The sequence below is a fragment of the Gopherus flavomarginatus genome, chromosome 1 (assembly GCF_025201925.1).
Source record: "Gopherus flavomarginatus isolate rGopFla2 chromosome 1, rGopFla2.mat.asm, whole genome shotgun sequence".
Lineage (NCBI taxonomy): Eukaryota > Metazoa > Chordata > Testudines > Testudinidae > Gopherus > Gopherus flavomarginatus.
The window spans coordinates 136,222,754-136,239,045 of record NC_066617.1 but is presented as its reverse complement, the minus strand read 5'-3'; the positions used below and the strand labels follow the sequence as shown (position 1 = coordinate 136,239,045).

The 16,292-nt window shown below is 50.3% G+C and overlaps 1 protein-coding gene across 8 annotated transcripts in view; it reads left to right on the top strand.

Annotated features, from left to right (window-relative positions):
* The window catches only part of DUSP16 (dual specificity phosphatase 16), a 104,931-nt gene that overhangs the window by 48,537 nt on the left and 40,102 nt on the right, over positions 1-16,292 (top strand). For all 8 annotated transcript variants that reach the window (XM_050965372.1, XM_050965390.1, XM_050965419.1 and 5 more), the window contains 2 exons: positions 590-1,180; positions 2,461-2,599. In XM_050965372.1, the coding sequence (XP_050821329.1) occupies positions 950-1,180; positions 2,461-2,599 (370 nt within the window). In that variant the 5' untranslated portion in view covers positions 590-949. The remainder of the gene's footprint in view (positions 1-589; positions 1,181-2,460; positions 2,600-16,292) is intronic.

The following is a 16,292-nucleotide window of genomic DNA, read 5'->3' as shown; positions in this document are numbered from 1 at the left end:
GCAGCATGTTGCTTGTGTGTTCTCTTCACCCACCTTCTCCAAAGAGGAGGCGATATTCCATTTTAGCTCCTGACAATTTCCACTCAAATTTTTGTCCTCACCTTAAGGTGAAATTTTCAAGAAAGATAGTGCACAAGCTCACACACAAAATCCTTTTCAAATATCAAGGTCTTACCTTTCCCTAATAAATTGTAGATCTCACTAAATCTGCTGCAGCACACCTAGAAGAAGTTTCTTTGAACAGGAACACCACTGCTTCGAGTAGTGTCGCATAATTCTATTCTATTGCGCAGTCTTACGAAGAGATTGTTCCAGTGGCAACAAAGTTCTTCAGTTAAGACTGACTGTATTTGCCCCAACAGGGTAATTGTACAGCCCGGGATAGTTGGAGTAGAGTCAGAAAAGAGTCAGAGCCCAGACTTCCAGATATTACCCCTAGCTCTTTGGAACGTGCCGCAAAGAAAATTTAAAGTTTCAAGTGTATATTAAAAATGTAATGCCCACAGAGCATGGGCTAGATTGTGATAATGTCAAATACTGTATACTGCAAGCACTTTCTTTTTTTTTTCTTTCTTTCTTTGTCTTCTAGGCCCTCAGTCCAGTGCAAAGCTGGGAGCATAGGTAAAGAATGATGTAATGCAGTGGCAGGCCAAAAGCATCTTTTGTTTGAATTGTGAAATGGCCACTCCGTAGTCGTCTCCTCATGAATCAGATGTGAGGGGCTGCTTTGTGGAATGAGCCCTTTGTAACAGCGCATCAACTGGAAGCAGGAGACATTCACTTGGAGGGCTCTTTCTGAAAATGGGTTTAACTTTTCTTTTGCCAGTCACTACCAGCATGACCTCATACACTTTCAGTACAATGGAGTGGCTAAGCCTTTGAGTACATAGCCATTACATCATCTCTGCAAATTAGAGAGGGAGGTGGTAAAAGAGGCCTTATTGTTGTCATGGCTGATGAGATGATCAGGACTCAACTCATGGTTGCTGAGAGGTTGGTGGCTTTACTGGAAAGTGGCACAGAAAAATTGCTACTGATTGATAGCCGTCCCTTTGTGGAATACAATACATCCCACATCTTGGATGCTATCAATATCAACTGCTCCAAGCTTATGAAGCGGAGGCTGCAGCAGGACAAAGTGTTAATTACAGAACTCATTCAGCATTCAGCAAAACACAAGGTAAGGATCGTTTTTGCCTTTTTTTTATTTTATTTTATTTTTTTTTTATTTTAAGGCAGTGTGGAAGTAAAACTCTTAAAATAAAATTAATCTACATTGTAGTGAAATGAGTAATGATGAATTGCAGTCTTCCACAACTTTATTATCTAGTTCCTAGGAGCTACAGTAAATAAACTATTGGTGAAATTATGCAATAGGCAATACAGTAATGTTTAAGAATTACTCAAATAAAACTCCCCATCAGTTTACTTTTCTATAACCCTCTTAAGAGTTTTTCATGTAGTATGGTCCTTATATGTAGTTTATTCATATTTCAAGTATATGTTTTTGCAAATTAAACTTCAAACATCTTGGTATATGAAATACAGTGAATCCTGTGGTAAGGAGCCCCTCGAGAGACCAACACAAAAATCCAGTTGTTGGAAGTTGTTTTCTTATACATGTGGAAGAGAACTATATTTAATACTTTCAAGGATTGTTTGGGATGGCCTTTTTTTGGCAGTAAGGCTTGCTTATTAAGGGGTTTTGCTGTACGTTGTGGAAGGAAATATGTAAATTAGAAAACCCCCACCCATTCTGGATAACTGTAAAATATCTTTTGTTTGGATTTTAAAGGTAAGCATTTCAGAGTTAGGCCAATGAGAGAGAATTTGAAGTGTAACTTAAGTGAATCTATTTGTGGATTTTATTTAAGAGGTTGTTAATGTTTCCAAAATATTTTGGGTTGGGCAGAAAAGATGGGGGGCAGGGAGGGGAAGAGAGTGAATGTCTGCATAAACTTTTTGCCTCAGGTTGACATTTTATGCATGGTGTAATTTGGAAAGTCTAATTTTCAAAAAGTTAATCCAATTTTATAGATGTAATAAAATATACTTGTAGCAGTTCAAGGTTTTTTGGACAGGTAAATTGTTTGGGAGAAGAAACTAAAGGTTTGTTGCTTTATATTTGAATGCAAAACACCTTAATTTCAGGTAAACTTGTTTGTGGTTTTTTTTGTTTGTTTTTGGTGTTTTTAAGTGGCTCAGATTTGCCCAGTGGATGAACCTCATCTCATGCAACAAGCTTCAGCCCTGATCAGATATTCCATTTACTAAACCTTGAAGGGATACAGTACAGTTAGGTCTAATAAAAGGTGTAAAAATGTCAGTTTTGTTTAAACCTGTATGTAAAATCCAGATACTAGAACCACTGTACAGTAAATATGTAGGGTCTCTTAATTCTGTTTGGTAAGGGGGAAGGTTTCCTATCCTTTCCCTTATCTGCAATTATTTGCTTTTCAGATTGAGATTGATTGCAAGCAGGAGGTGGTTGTATATGATCAAAGTTCCAAGGATGTTGCCTCTCTCTCATCTGACTGCTTTCTTACTGTACTACTAGGCAAGTTGGAGAACAATTTCAACTCTGTACACCTGCTTTCAGGTAGGATGCAAGAAAACCACTTGAGGGAGGGAGGGTGTAATTCTTTATATGTAGAGAGATGGCACACTTTTTTTCGCTTTTTTTGCATGTATTAAGAAAAGTGTTATACTGAACCTGCTGTAGTCAGTTCACTTAAGTTTATTCATGTAACTCTAGGGTTTAAAAAATAGTCACAGTACTATGTACAGATGTATATGCTGCACATGTGAGCATCTCTATAAAGCTTAAGGTCCTGACTTCTGTTTACACTAGGGCTCTTTACAGTATTCTGGTTCTGTAAAATGAGAATTGGGTCCTAGGCTTTTTTAGCTAGAAATGCTGATTATATTTGACCCTGAAGCAGCTTTAGGAATGCAGTTCCTGGCTTCTAAAGCCTTGTATACACTTGAGCGGAGAGGGGGGAGGAGTGTCCCTCCATCGCTGAACTGGAGCATAGAACTAAAATGTCTACACTGTGGAAACAAACACCATATTCTCAGTCTTGTGTGGTTTAAAATCTGTTCTCTCCCCTTTCCCCTGCTCTCAATTCTCGCCAAGTCTGAATCGGAGAAACAGAAACTTGCCCTCCAAAAAACACAACAACAAAAACCCTCAGAGAAATTACTTGAGTCATTGGGAAGGGAAAGGTGCATAGAAATTAGGGAGAAAATGGTTATAAGAAAATGGAATGCAGAGGGAAGGGGGAAAGGGAAGAAATTCTAAAGAAATATTTCCTTGTAGCAGGAGGCTGCATTTGAGGTTTTTCAGTGACTTCATCCAACAGTGGTGGTGAATTGCTTTGGTTGCTGATAGAAACTGAGGAAATTGCCAACTCTAATTTGAAAGTGGGGTGTGGGGATCTCAGGGAGATCTTCCAACAGAGAGAAACTCAACTAAATGCCTGGTGCTATTGATGCAGTGAAAAGTCTCCAGTGCTTGAAGCAAAATGAAGTTATAGTTATTTGACTTCAGTGGGAGCTATGCACAGACACGGAGCAGACTTGTTTAACTGTGTCTGAGTGCTCGGAGACTAGTTTTACTTCTCGACTGTCTTATAAAGAGTTACGCTTCTGAGCTTTAGTTTCTGTCTCTACAGCCAAGTAATTCTTCTTGAGTATGAGACCCCCCCCACTCAGCCCAGTAAACAGAAATAATTTTACCCTCAGGGCACTGGATACATTTATTGAGAAATGCTGAGATATGTGACTAATGCTCTATTAAAATTGAAACTGTTTTTGTTTACAATGGACTTATTAGAAGCAGTTCATGCCACATCACAAAATCCTTTTTCTGATCAAATGTTACAAGTGTTTAACCTGTCCAACTGGCTATGTTGAGGGTGCTGCTTCTTCCCTTTTTTATTTTATTTATTTTTGCTTTTTAAACATGTGCTGGACTGTTGCATCATGTCACAATACAAAGTAGTCATATTTAATGCACCCAGAGGGAAGACGTACCAAATTCTTACTTCTAGAAATGCCGTACAGCTCCATAATAACTAAGGGACAGATCACCTGCAAAGGAACCTGAAGGAGGTAGCCAGAGAAAACTCCATGAGGCTCACCTCCCAGCATTTTCAGGGAACCATCATCCTCTAATGGGAGGGGGGAGATCAGTCATGGAATCAGTAGGAAAAGATTGACACTCTGTGCATCTATTGTTGTTGTTTTCCTACTGGTGGTATCGCTTGTGTCAGCTGTGATGGAGGCACAGTAGGACTCAGTACTGCTTTGGAAACGTGTGTGTATGTGTATGTGAGAGAGAGAGAAAAAAACGGGAAGCTGGGTGCTGAGCAGGGGAGCATGTTCAGTCTCCTGCTCTTCTTCCACCCCCATCCTCCATGTGCCTCCTAATCTCCATGGAGAGAAGACCTCAAAGAACAGCCGCACAGACTCTTCTGTGGCGTCTAGGTGAAGAGTGAGTAGTAGTGCAGAGGGAAAGCACCCCAACTCTCCATGGCCAGGGCAAATCCCACTTGTGTAGGTCATGTTTACACTAGAAATATATGTTTATTATTGGCATGCTAGTTACATGTTTAAAATTAAAACTTGCCTGGCCTGGTCTAAACTATTACTGTTAGCTGATCAATGTAAACCTAGGCTCCCCACTAAAGTTGAGCCCTGACCAGCTGATGTGTGACTACCCTAGTGTAGACAGGACAATATATACTTTAACATGTATTTAAAAACCTTTTTTCTTAGTGAAGGTGAGGCTGTAGATTAACCCTCACGGAAAGTGGGGATAATCTGTTTTTTGTGGTTGCAGGGTATAAACAGTTGAGAGGTGGAAATATTTACTACATGTAGTAGATTAACTGTGCTATTTCAGGAAAGATGAGCCAAATAAGAAACGACTATGAAAAAAAATTGATATAACTATTTGTATACTCAAACTACACTGCTTCATCGCCAAGTTTCCTTCTTTTATATCCAACTTCCTCTGTTTTTAGTATTTGTGTAGGAAAATATCTTGCCCAGTCTAAAATTCTGTTTATTTTTAATAGAAGGTTTGTAACTAAAAAAGGAGCAAGTCTTACACAAGTGGTGGACAAGGCTATAGATTAGGCCACAGTAGGAAATGTAATCTTAGGAAAGTTGCCTTCCTTGCTTGATAGTATTTTAAGTATCAGTCTAATGGAATGAATCTTTTTGCCTGTTTAAAAAAAAAAAGTGTAAAATTTGTTTAAAAAAACAAAACAAAACAAGCAATACTTTGCTGGTGCCTTGCTTTGTAGAAGACTGGACACAATTGTTCTTTCAGCAAGTTGATGACAAATCCTTGTATAACATTTATGGCTAATAACGAGTTTAGGGGTCAATGCACCTTGCAGAAAGGAAAAACTTAAGTCTAAAGGTTTTTCTTAATCACCGTGTAGCTTATTTACAACAATGACCTGAAATAAATGTGTTTTGTGGGATCCATTGCTGAGTGTTCAATGAGTTATTTGGCTTTTTATTAATTGAGGCTTAATATAAAGGCACGCTCCCCCTTGAAGATTACTTTTAATTGAAATTACAGATGGAAAGCTCCTTCAAGGGACACTATTTGCTAAAACCCTTGATTTGACCTAGTAAAAATACTTAATCTTGTAGACAACATTCTTAGCATTCTAAAGATCTATTTTGGCTTTTAAATTTATTACTGTGCTCATGATATTGAAAAATGGACACCCACTGCTTATCCCTTTTCCCAGTGCAGTCAGTGGCACAACTCCCATTGACTTAAATTGGATCAGGATTAAAAAAAAAAAAAAAAAAGTGTGATTTGAACATTCTGTCCTACCTCTTAAAAGTGGAGAGTGTCTTAGCCAAGACCTTTTTTTAAAGCCACTATTGTTGGGGTGATGTTGCTTGCTGCAGGAGCACATCCATAATACATGTAAAAATGTCTAGATCCAGGCCTAATTCTGTAATCCTTTGACACATAGTTCCAGTTACTTCATTGGGATTGCTTTTGGGTAAGGAAGGGTGGCAGCAATAGGGCTCATTTTGGTGGTAAGTCTCAAGGGCCACTTTTACATAGGTCAGTCACTGAACTGCCACATGCATTTGATGCGCCCATTACTCCTGGGGGAATTCTGTGCCACTGTGCAAGGCAGAATTTTGCAGTAATTAATGTTATGCACACAGAATTTTCTTTCCCTCACAGAAATGGGCTGCAGTGCTGCTAGCCACCACTAGGGGCCACCAGACCCAGCTCAGCTCAAACATAGACACTGCTGAGGGGAGGGAAAGGGAGACAGAGGGCTCCTGGTAGCTGCAGTTATCAGCATGCCCTGAGAGAAGGAGAGGGCAATGTGCAGGAAACTCCTTGCAAGCCTGGAGCATCAGGCTTTCTCCCTCAGGATCCTTGGGTTTGGGGTGGGGGAGGGGGAGAGCAGTTGTCTGGGCTGGGGGGCTTATGGCTGGCCTGTGGGGGGAGTTGGGGGGTGTGGATATCTGGGATGGGGAGGCCCTGTGGCTTAGCTCTGAGGGAGAGAGAGTGGGGGGTTGGGTGTATTTGCTGTGGGGGCCCTGCTGCTGGGCTCATGGGGTGGGGAAAGGAGGCAGAGAAACAGGAAGTGGGTTGTCATAGGGGTTTCAGGAGGATTGCAAGGGGGAATAGGAATCGGGGACTTGCAGCTGGTGGATGCGGGAGATAGACCGGAGAAGCGCACTGTCACCAGGAAAAGGCAGGTCTGCGTGATTGGAGACTCCTTACTGAGAAGAGTAGACAGGCCTGTGACTAGAGCTGGTCGGGGGAACAGAAGGGTGTGCTGTATGCCGGGTGCTAAGATACAGGATGTGGACCTGAGGCTGAAAAGGATACTAGCGGGAGCAGGGAAGAATCCGTTGATTGTCCTTCATGTGGGAACGAATGATATGGCTAGATACTCTCTGGAATGTATCAAGGGAGACTATGCCAGACTGGGGAAGACGCTTAAGGAAATCGAGGCTCAGGTGATCTTCAGTGGGATTCTGCCAGTTCCTAGAGAAGGGCGACAAAGGTGTGACAAGATTATGGCCATCAACAGATGGCTCAGGCAGTGGTGCTATAAGGAGGGCTTTGGGATGTACAGCCATTGGGAAGCATTTACGGACAGAAGACTGTTCTCTCGGGATGGACTTCACCTGAGCAAGGAGGGAAATAGACTTCTAGGATGGAGGCTCGCCGACCTGATTAAAAGAGCTTTAAACTAGAAATTTGGGGGAGATGGTTGGGAGATGTTCGGGAGATCTCCACGCCGGACTTTAACCTTGAGAGGGAAGTAAACAAAGTAAGAGGGGATACAGCCGTGGACACAAGAATTGGCATAAGGAGGAAGGGTAGTGTAGTTAACAGACTAACAGGTGATGGTGGTGGTAGAATGTCCGTGCCTAACAGGGTACAGAATGTGAGTGAAACCAAACGGCAAAAATTAAGATGTCTATACACTAATGCGAGGAGCCTAGGGAACAAAATGGAGGAACTAGAGCTACTGGTGCAGGAAGTGAAACCAGATGTTATAGGGATAACAGAAACGTAGTGGAACAGTAGTCGTGACTGGAGTACAAGTATTGAAGGCTATGTGCTGTTTAGGAAAGATAGAAATAAAGGCAAAGGTGGTGGAGTAGCATTGTACATCAATGAGGAGGTTAACTGTAAAGAAATAAGAAGTGATGGAATGGACAAGACAGAGTCTGTCTGGGCAAAAATCAGACTGGGAAAGAAAGCTACTAGAGCCTCCCCTGAGAGAGTACTTGGGGTGTGCTACAGACCGCCGGGATCTGATTTGGATATGGATAGAGACCTCTTTAATGTTTTTAAGGAAGTAAACACTAATGGGAAATGTGTGATCATGGGAGACTTTAACTTCCCAGATATAGACTGGAGTACAAGTGCTAGCAAGAATAGTAGGGCTCAGACTTTTCTGGATGTGATAGCTGATAGATTCCTTCACCAAGTAGTTGAAGAACCGACAAGAGGGGATGCCATTTTAGATTTGGTTTTGGTGAGCAGTGAGGACCTCATAGAGGAAATGGTTGTAGGGGACAGCCTTGGTTTGAGTGATCATGAGCTAATTCAGTTCAAACTATATGGAAGGATAAACAGAAATAAATCTGGGACAAGGGTTTTTGACTTCTCGAGGGCTAACTTTAAAGAATTAAGGAAATTAGTTAGGGAAGTGGATTGGACTGAAGAACTTGTGGATCTAAATGCGGAGGAGGCCTGGAATTACTTTAAGTCGCAGCTGCAGAAACTATCCGAAGCCTGCATCCCAAGAAAGGGGAAAAAAAACCATAGGCAGGAGTTGTAGACTAAGCTGAATGAGCAAGCATCTCAGGGAGGTGATTAAGAAAAAGCAGAAAGCTTTCCTTGCTAATCCCACCCTTCTTCCACTCCTTGTAGGCTATCTTAGTGAGGTCAGAACATGTAGGGATAAAGTGAGAAAGGCTAAAAGCCAAGTAGAGTTGAACCTTGCAAAGGGAATTAAAACCAATAGTAAAAGGTTCTATAACCATATAAATAAGAAGAAAACAAAGAAAGAAAAAGTGGGACCGCTACACACTGAGGATGGAAAGGAGGTTAAGGATAACCTAGGCGTGGCCCAATATCTAAATAAGTACTTTGCCTCAGTCTTTAATAAGGCTAATGGGGAGCTTAGGGATAATGGAAGGATGACAAACGGGAAGGAGGATATGGAGGTGGATATTACCACATCTGAGGTAGAAGCCATACTTGAACAGCTTAATGGGACAAAATCGGAGGGCCCGGACAATCTTCATCCGAGAATATTAAAGGAACTGGCGCATGAAATTGCAAGCCCGTTAGCGAGAATTTTTAATGAATCAGTAAACTCAGGGGTTGTACCGTACGACTGGAGAATTGCTAACGTAGTTCCTATCTTGAAGAAAGGGAGAAAGAGTGATCCGAGTAACTATAGGCCTGTTAGTTTGACATTTGTAGTATGTAAGGTGTTGGAAAAAATTTTGAAGGAGAAAGTAGTTAAGGACATTGAGGTCAATGGTAATTGGGACAAAGTACAACATGGTTTTACTAAAGGTAGATTGTGCCAAACCAACCTGATCTCCTTCTTTGAGAAGGTGACAGACTATTTAGACAAAGGAAATGTGGTAGACCTAATTTACCTAGATTTCAGTAAGGCATTTGACACGGTTCCACATGCGGAATTATTAGTCAGATTGGAAAAGATGGGGATCAATGTGAGAATTGAAAGGTGGATAAGGAACTGGTTAAAGGGTAGACTACAACGGATCATACTGAAGGGTGAACAATCATGCTGGAAGGAGGTTACTAGTGGAGTTCCTCAAGGATCGGTTCTGGGACCAATCTTATTTAATCTTTTTATTACTGACTGTAACGAGGCGGTGTGGCTCCCCTCCTCATCCGGGAGGGACGAGCCCTGTCAATCATCTGTAAGGGCAGGGCCTCTAAGCGGAAGTCCCGCCCCGCAGAGGGTCAAGCGGTGACCCGGAAGAATAAAAGCTGGCCCTCAGCCCTCAGTTGGAGCCCAGCCACCGTCAGGAGCAGACCTGTCCGCGGGAGCTCCTGACTGGGAAGCTGCTGAGGCCGCAGGCCGGTGTCTGGACTGGCCAGAACCTCCCCGCTACGACGAGGAGTTGCCGGAGCAGCCCCGCGCCCACTATGACGAGGAGTGGCCAGAGACGCCCCGCCCCTGTTGCGGCCCCGAGGACTCCCCCGGAACAGGCCTGGCCGGACTTCCCAGGAGAGCTGCTGGACCTGCTGCCCAGCCCTGGCCGTGAGGAGCCGATGTGGTGGGACGTCCCTGAAGCTGATCCCACGAACCAGGTAGGCTCGGAGGGGGATACTGGAAGTAGCCCAGGAGCAGCCGACCTGAGTCAGGCTGCAGACCTCCCGATACCCATGGCAGTGTTGCGGTCAGGATTCCCACTGACCACCTGCAGCGGTGATCACCGCTACTAGGGCCCCGGGCTGGAACGCAGTGGAGTGGGTGGGCCTGCGTTCCCCCTGCCACCCATACCCAGGTGGCAGAATCCCCCTCCCCCTCGCCTGAGGAGGCCATTAGGCCTACTGTGTGTTTGCCTAACCCTGACGCAAGAGGATCTGAGCTGTTATAACTGTGTTTGGTGCCCCGCCTGAACCAAGGGCTGGGCCCCCTCTGACTTTGCCACTGCTCTGCCCTGCTCCAAAGGGCCCGAGCAACCCGGACTCTTGCCAGCCCGCCCTGAACCAAAGGGCCGGAGCTGGGATAACTGTGTATTGTTACTCAGCCCTGCAGCAGAGGGTCTGAGCCCCGAACTGACTGTATATTGTTGCTCAGCCTTGCAGCAGCTGCCTGAGCTCCTAATTAACTGTGTGTTGGTGCCCGCCCGAATCAAGGGCCGGGCCCCCGTTGACTGTGCCACTGCCCGGTCTTATCCACAAGGACCGACTACCCGCGCGGTGGGCGACAGTCCCGAGACCGAGACCCGCAGACGACAAGTCGAGGCCAGTGTGGCTCCCCTCCTCATCCGGGAGGGTCAAGCCCCGTCGAGTCTAACCTACAACTGGCACCTGACCAGGGACTGCTTGAACCCGAGCCCCTGTGAGAAGGGGCTGGTAGGAGGACGGTAGCGCGACCAACCCTCCGTAGCCAGAGACATGGATGTCGAACGGCTGTTACAGCTGCTGGCGGAGAGCCAGGAGCGCCAGCAGGCGGCGCAACTCCTGCAGCAGCAACAGCTGCAGGCCGCCCATCTTGAATAACAGCAGCAGCGAGACGCTGCGCACCTCCAGTAGCAACAACAGCAGCATGCTGCTCAGCTGGAGCACCAGCAGCAGCTGATACAGCAACTGGGAGGCCAGCTGCAGCTGCTCCTGGGGCCTGCGTCCCGCCCCGTCGATGGAGCCACAGGAGAAGACGCCGGGGGCTTCCGCCCGCCGATTCTCCTGCGCCTGACCAAGATGGGCCCAGGGGATGACCTGGTCACGTTCGATCGCGTGGCCCTTGTCGCAGGGTGGGCCCGGGACCAATGGGCCACTCTTTTGGCCCCGTACCTAACCGGGCCAGCCCAGCTTGCCTACCACGGGCTGGCGACGGAAGAGGCCAAGGACTACGATCGGGTGAAGGCGGCGGTCTTGGACGCCTTGGATGTCAGCCTCGAGACCTTCAGGCAACGGTTTCGGGGCCAGACCTACCCGACAGGCGTCCGGCCCCGGCTGATTGCCCAAGGCTTGAAAAAGGCCTGCCGCCGCTGGCTCCAACCTGAGACCCGTACGGCGGAGGAGGTGACCGAGCAGGTAGTCTTAGAACAATTTGTGCAAATTCTACCTGCCCTGGGAAGGGCTTGGGTACTCCGCCACTGGCCAGCCACGCTGCAGGCGGCGGTCTCCCTGATGGAGGACTTCCTGGCCGCGGAGGCTTCTATGGGGTCCGCCGTTCGGCCACCCACCCTGGGGCCCGACCAATTCTGGGGAGAGACGAGGGCATCCACCTCATCCGGGCCGCGGCGCCCAAACCGCGGGCCGGACCCTGCGACGGCCTTCTGGGCCCCACGCCCGGATCCTGCCCTGCACTCGGCCCCGTGGGCCTCTCCCGCGGGTCTGTCGGGGCCCCGCCGAAGCCCTCCCCGAAACCCTCGAGCCGCCGGCCCACGGGGCGGATGCCCAGAAATTGGACCCTGCTTCAGATGTGGGAAGGCCGGTCACTTACAACAGGACTATCCCAAGATGGAGTGTGATTTTGGGCAGGTCTGTGCAGGGGAAGGCAGAGTCCGACGGCCCCAACCCCCCAAACTCACGGTCCCGGTGGTCGTAGGGGACCGTGCCACAACGGCCCTAGTGGACTCGGGCTGTGGGCAAATGCTGGTCCACTGGGCTCTGGGACCACCGGTCGACCCCGGTTTGAGGCCCATCCATTTGCAGTGCATCCACGGGGATGTCCGACCCTACCAGAGTGCCCGGGCCCATTTGACGGTCAATGGCCTCATGCGGTCGTTGGTAGTCAGCTTGGGCCCCCGACTAGCCTACCCTATGATCCTGGAACGCGACTGGCCCGCCTTTGAGGGGCTCCTCTGGTACATACCCGGCCTTTGAGGCGGAGCCCCAGGAGCCCCCGGTGGAGACAGAAGGGGACGCCGAGGAGTTTGGGGCAGGAAACGCAGAGGCCAAAGGCCAGGGGGAAGAACTCCCCCCCCCACACACACACACACCAGACCTCGCTTTGACACGGACTTCTGTCGGGACCAACGGGCCGACCCCACACTCAGCCAGGCCTACGAGCAACTGGCGGTAGTCGATGGATCCATTGTCGACCCTCACCGTGCCACACAGTGGCCACACTTTGAGCTCCGGCGGGACAGACTTTATCGGGTCGAGTGGGACCCCCGCACACGGGAGCCCCGGATGCAACTTCTTGTGCCCTGCTGCCACCGACGTGCCGTGATGAGCCTGGCCCACGACGTGCCGGCCGCGGGACACCTGGGGCACGAGAAGACCCTGGCCCGAATCCGGATGTGGTTCTACTGGCCGGGGCTCGATGGGGACGTAAAACAGTACTGTAATTCCTGCCCGGGGTGTCAGTTGGCCGCCCTGCCTCGAGTGCCCAAGGCCCCCTTGGTCCCCATGCCATTGATCGAAACGCCGTTCGAATGCGTTGCCATGGACCTGGTAGGCCCACTGCCCCGGAGTGCGGCTGGTTTCCAGTATATCCTGGTCCTGGTCAGCTATGCCTCCCGGTTCCCTGAGGCTATTCCCCTGAGGAGCATCATGGCCCGGACCATTGCCGGCGAGCTGGTGAAGGTATTTTCCCGTGTAGGATTGCCTAAAGAAATCCTGACCGACCAGGGCACTAACTTCACCTCCCGGTTACTGAAACAGGTCTGCCAACTCCTGGGGGTGAAACAACTACACACCTCCGTCTATCACCCCAGACGGATGGGTTGGTGGAACGGTTCAATCGGACCCTTAAGGACATGCTAAAACGGTTCCCACCGGACGAGCTACGCCACTGGGACCAACTCCTACCACCCCTGCTACTAGCCATCCGGGAAGTTCCCCAGGCGTCCACCAACTTTTCCCCCTTCGAACTCTTGTACGGGCGGAGGCCACGGGGCCTCCTGGATTTAATGAAGGAGATGTGGGAGCAGTCGGCCTCCCCAACCCAGGGCCTCCTCCAGTACGTCCTCTGGCTGCGGGAACAGCTTACTCAGGTGGGGACCCTGGCGCGGGAAAACCTAAAAGCCCAAGAGAGGCAGGAGCGGAGTTATAATCAAGAAGCGAGGTACGAGAGTTTGCCCCTGGAGACCGGGTTCTGCTGCTCCTACCCTCCAAGGAGTCGAAATTATTGGCCCGTTGGCAGGGCCCCTACGAGGTAACTCGGAAGGTGGGCCCCGTTAATTATGAGATTTACCAACCGGGCCGCTGGAAGAAGAAACAGATATACCACGTCAACCTGCTGAAGCCATGGCGTGACTGGGAGGGCCTCTTGATTGACCCACGCCCGCCGGACTTGGAGCTAGGCCCGGAGGTGGTCCAAACGAGGGACCTGACGGAGCCCTCGTTGGGGTGTTCCCTGACAGACGAGCAACGTAAACAGGCGCAGTGCCTCCTGCGGGCGTTCCGGCAAACCTTCACGGCGCTACCGGGCTATATGACGTTAACCTGCCACACGATCCAAACCGAGCCCGGGAAGGTCATATGAGAAACCGCCCGGCCGATGCCGTATCGAATGCAGCAGGAAGTTGAGGAGGAGGTCCAGTCCAGGCCATGTTGGCCCTGGGGGTCATCGAGCCGTCTCGGAGCGAGTGGCACAGTCCGGTGGTCTTGGTGCCCAAGCCAGATGGCTCCCGTCGGTTCTGCATAGACTTCCGGAAGGTCAACGCCATATCACGCTTCGATGCCTACCCGATGCCCCGGGTCGATGAGCTGCTGGGCTGCCTTGGGGAGGCCCGATTCATCACCACGCTGGACCTTAGCAAGGGCTACTGGCAAATCCTGCTCGAGGAGACCTCCAAGGAGAAGACTGCCTTTGCCGCCCCGTCGGGGCTCTATCAATTCACACGGATGCCCTTCAGCCTCCATGGGGCCCCCACGACCTTTCAACGGCTCATGGACCACCTCCTGCAGCCGCATCAAGAGTACGCGGCCACATACCTAGATGACGTCGTGATCTACAGCCGCCGCTGGGAGGACCATCTAAACCAGGTCGTGGCGGTCCTCAGAACCCTGCGGGAGGCGGGGTTGACGGCAAACCCCAAGAAATGCCGGATAGCCTGGCAGGAGACCACCTACCTCGGCTATACCGTCGGCCAGGGGCAAGTCAAACCCCTCGTGGGGAAAGTCCAAGCCTTCGCAGAGTGCCCAATCCCGACAACCAAACGACAGGTACGACGCTTCCTGGGACTCATGGGGTATTACCAGCGGTTTATCCTGCAATTTGCGTCCATTGCCGCCCCCTTGTCCGGGCTGCTGACTAAGAATAGCTCGCGACAGGTACAATGGACCCCCGAGTGTGAGGCGGCCTTTAAAACGCTCCAAAGCTGCTTGTGCCAGGAACCCGTCTTGTATAGTCTGGATTTTGACAAACCATTTATCCTCAAGACAGATGCATCTGATGTCGGCCTAGGAGCGGTCTTGTCTCAGGAAGGGGACGGAGGAGACCACTCCGTACTGTACCGGAGCCGAAAAGTGTTCCCACGAGAGTGGCACTACGTGGTGGAAAAGGAGGCCCTCGCAGTAAAGTGGGCCTGCGAGGCCCTTCGGTTCTTCCTCCTGGGGGCCCCTTTCACTCTCATCACAGACCACGCCCCACTTCAATGGCTCATGCGTATGAAGGACAATAACGCCCGCATTATGCGCTGGTATTTTGCCTTGCAGCCCTATGCATTTACCATCCAGCATCGGGCTGGCAAGGACCATGCCAACGCGGACTTCCTATTCCACCTCGAGGAGATGGAACCGTCCAGCCCCGATGAGCGGGAGCTGGACTTGAGGGTGTGTGTGTGTAACGAGGCGGTGTGGCTCCCCTCCTCATCCGGGAGGGTCGAGCCCCATCAATCATCCCTAGGGGCGGGACCTCTAAGCAGAAGTCCCGCCCCCCAGAGGGTCAAGCGGCAACCCGGAAGAATAAAAGCTGGCCCTCAGCCCTCAGTTGGAGCCCAGCCACCGTCAGGAGCACACCTGTCCGTGGGAGCTCCTGACTGGGAAGCTGCTGGGGCCGCAGGCCGGTGTCCGGACTGGCCAGAACCTCCCCGCTACGACGAGGAGCTGCCAGAGCTGCCCCGCGCCCACTACGACGAGGAGTGGCCGGAGACGCCCCGCCCCTGTTGCGGCCCCGAGGACCCCCTGGAACAGGCCTGGCCGGACTTCCCAGGAGAGCTGCCGGACCTGCCGCCCAGCCCTGGCCGTGAGGAGCCGATGTGGTGGGACGTCCCTGAAGCTGATCCCACGAACCAGGTAGGCTCGGAGGGGGATACTGGAAGTAGCCCGGGAGCAGCCGACCTGAGTCAGGCTGCAGACCTCCCGATACCATGGCAGTGTGTTGCGGTCAGGATCCCCACTGACCACCTGCAGCGGTGATCACCGCTACTAGGGCCCCGGGCTGGAACGCAGTGGAGTGGGTGGGCCTGCGTTCCCCCTGCCACCCGTAGCCGCGTGGCAGAATCCCCCTCCCCCTCGCCTGAGGAGGCCATTAGGCCTACTGTGTGTTTGCCTAACCCTGACGCAAGAGGATCTGAGCTGTTATAACTGTGTTTGGTGCCCCGCCCGAACCAAGGGCTGGGCCCCCTCTGACTTTGCCACAGCTCTGCCCTGCTCCAAAGGGCCCGAGCAACCCGGACTCCTGCCAGCCCGCCCTGAACCAAAGGGCCGGAGCTGGGATAATTGTGTATTGTTGCTCAGCCTTGCAGCAGGCGCCTGAGCTCCTAATTAACTGTGTGTTGGTGCCCGCCCGAATCAAGGGCCGGGCCCCCGTTGACTGTGCCACTGCCCAGTCCTATCCACAGGGACCGACTACCCGCGCTGTGGGCGAAAGTCCCGAGACCGAGCCCCGCAGACAACAAGTCGAGGCCGGTGTGGCTCCCCTCCTCATCCGGGAGGGTCGAGCCCCGGCGAGTCTAGCCTACACCAACCTTGGCACAAAAAGAGGGAATGGGCTAATAAAGTTTGCGGATGATACGAAGCTGGGGGGTATTGCTAACACGGAGAAGGACCGGGATATCATACAGGAAGATCTGGAGGACCTTATAAACTGGAGTAATAGTAATAGGATGAA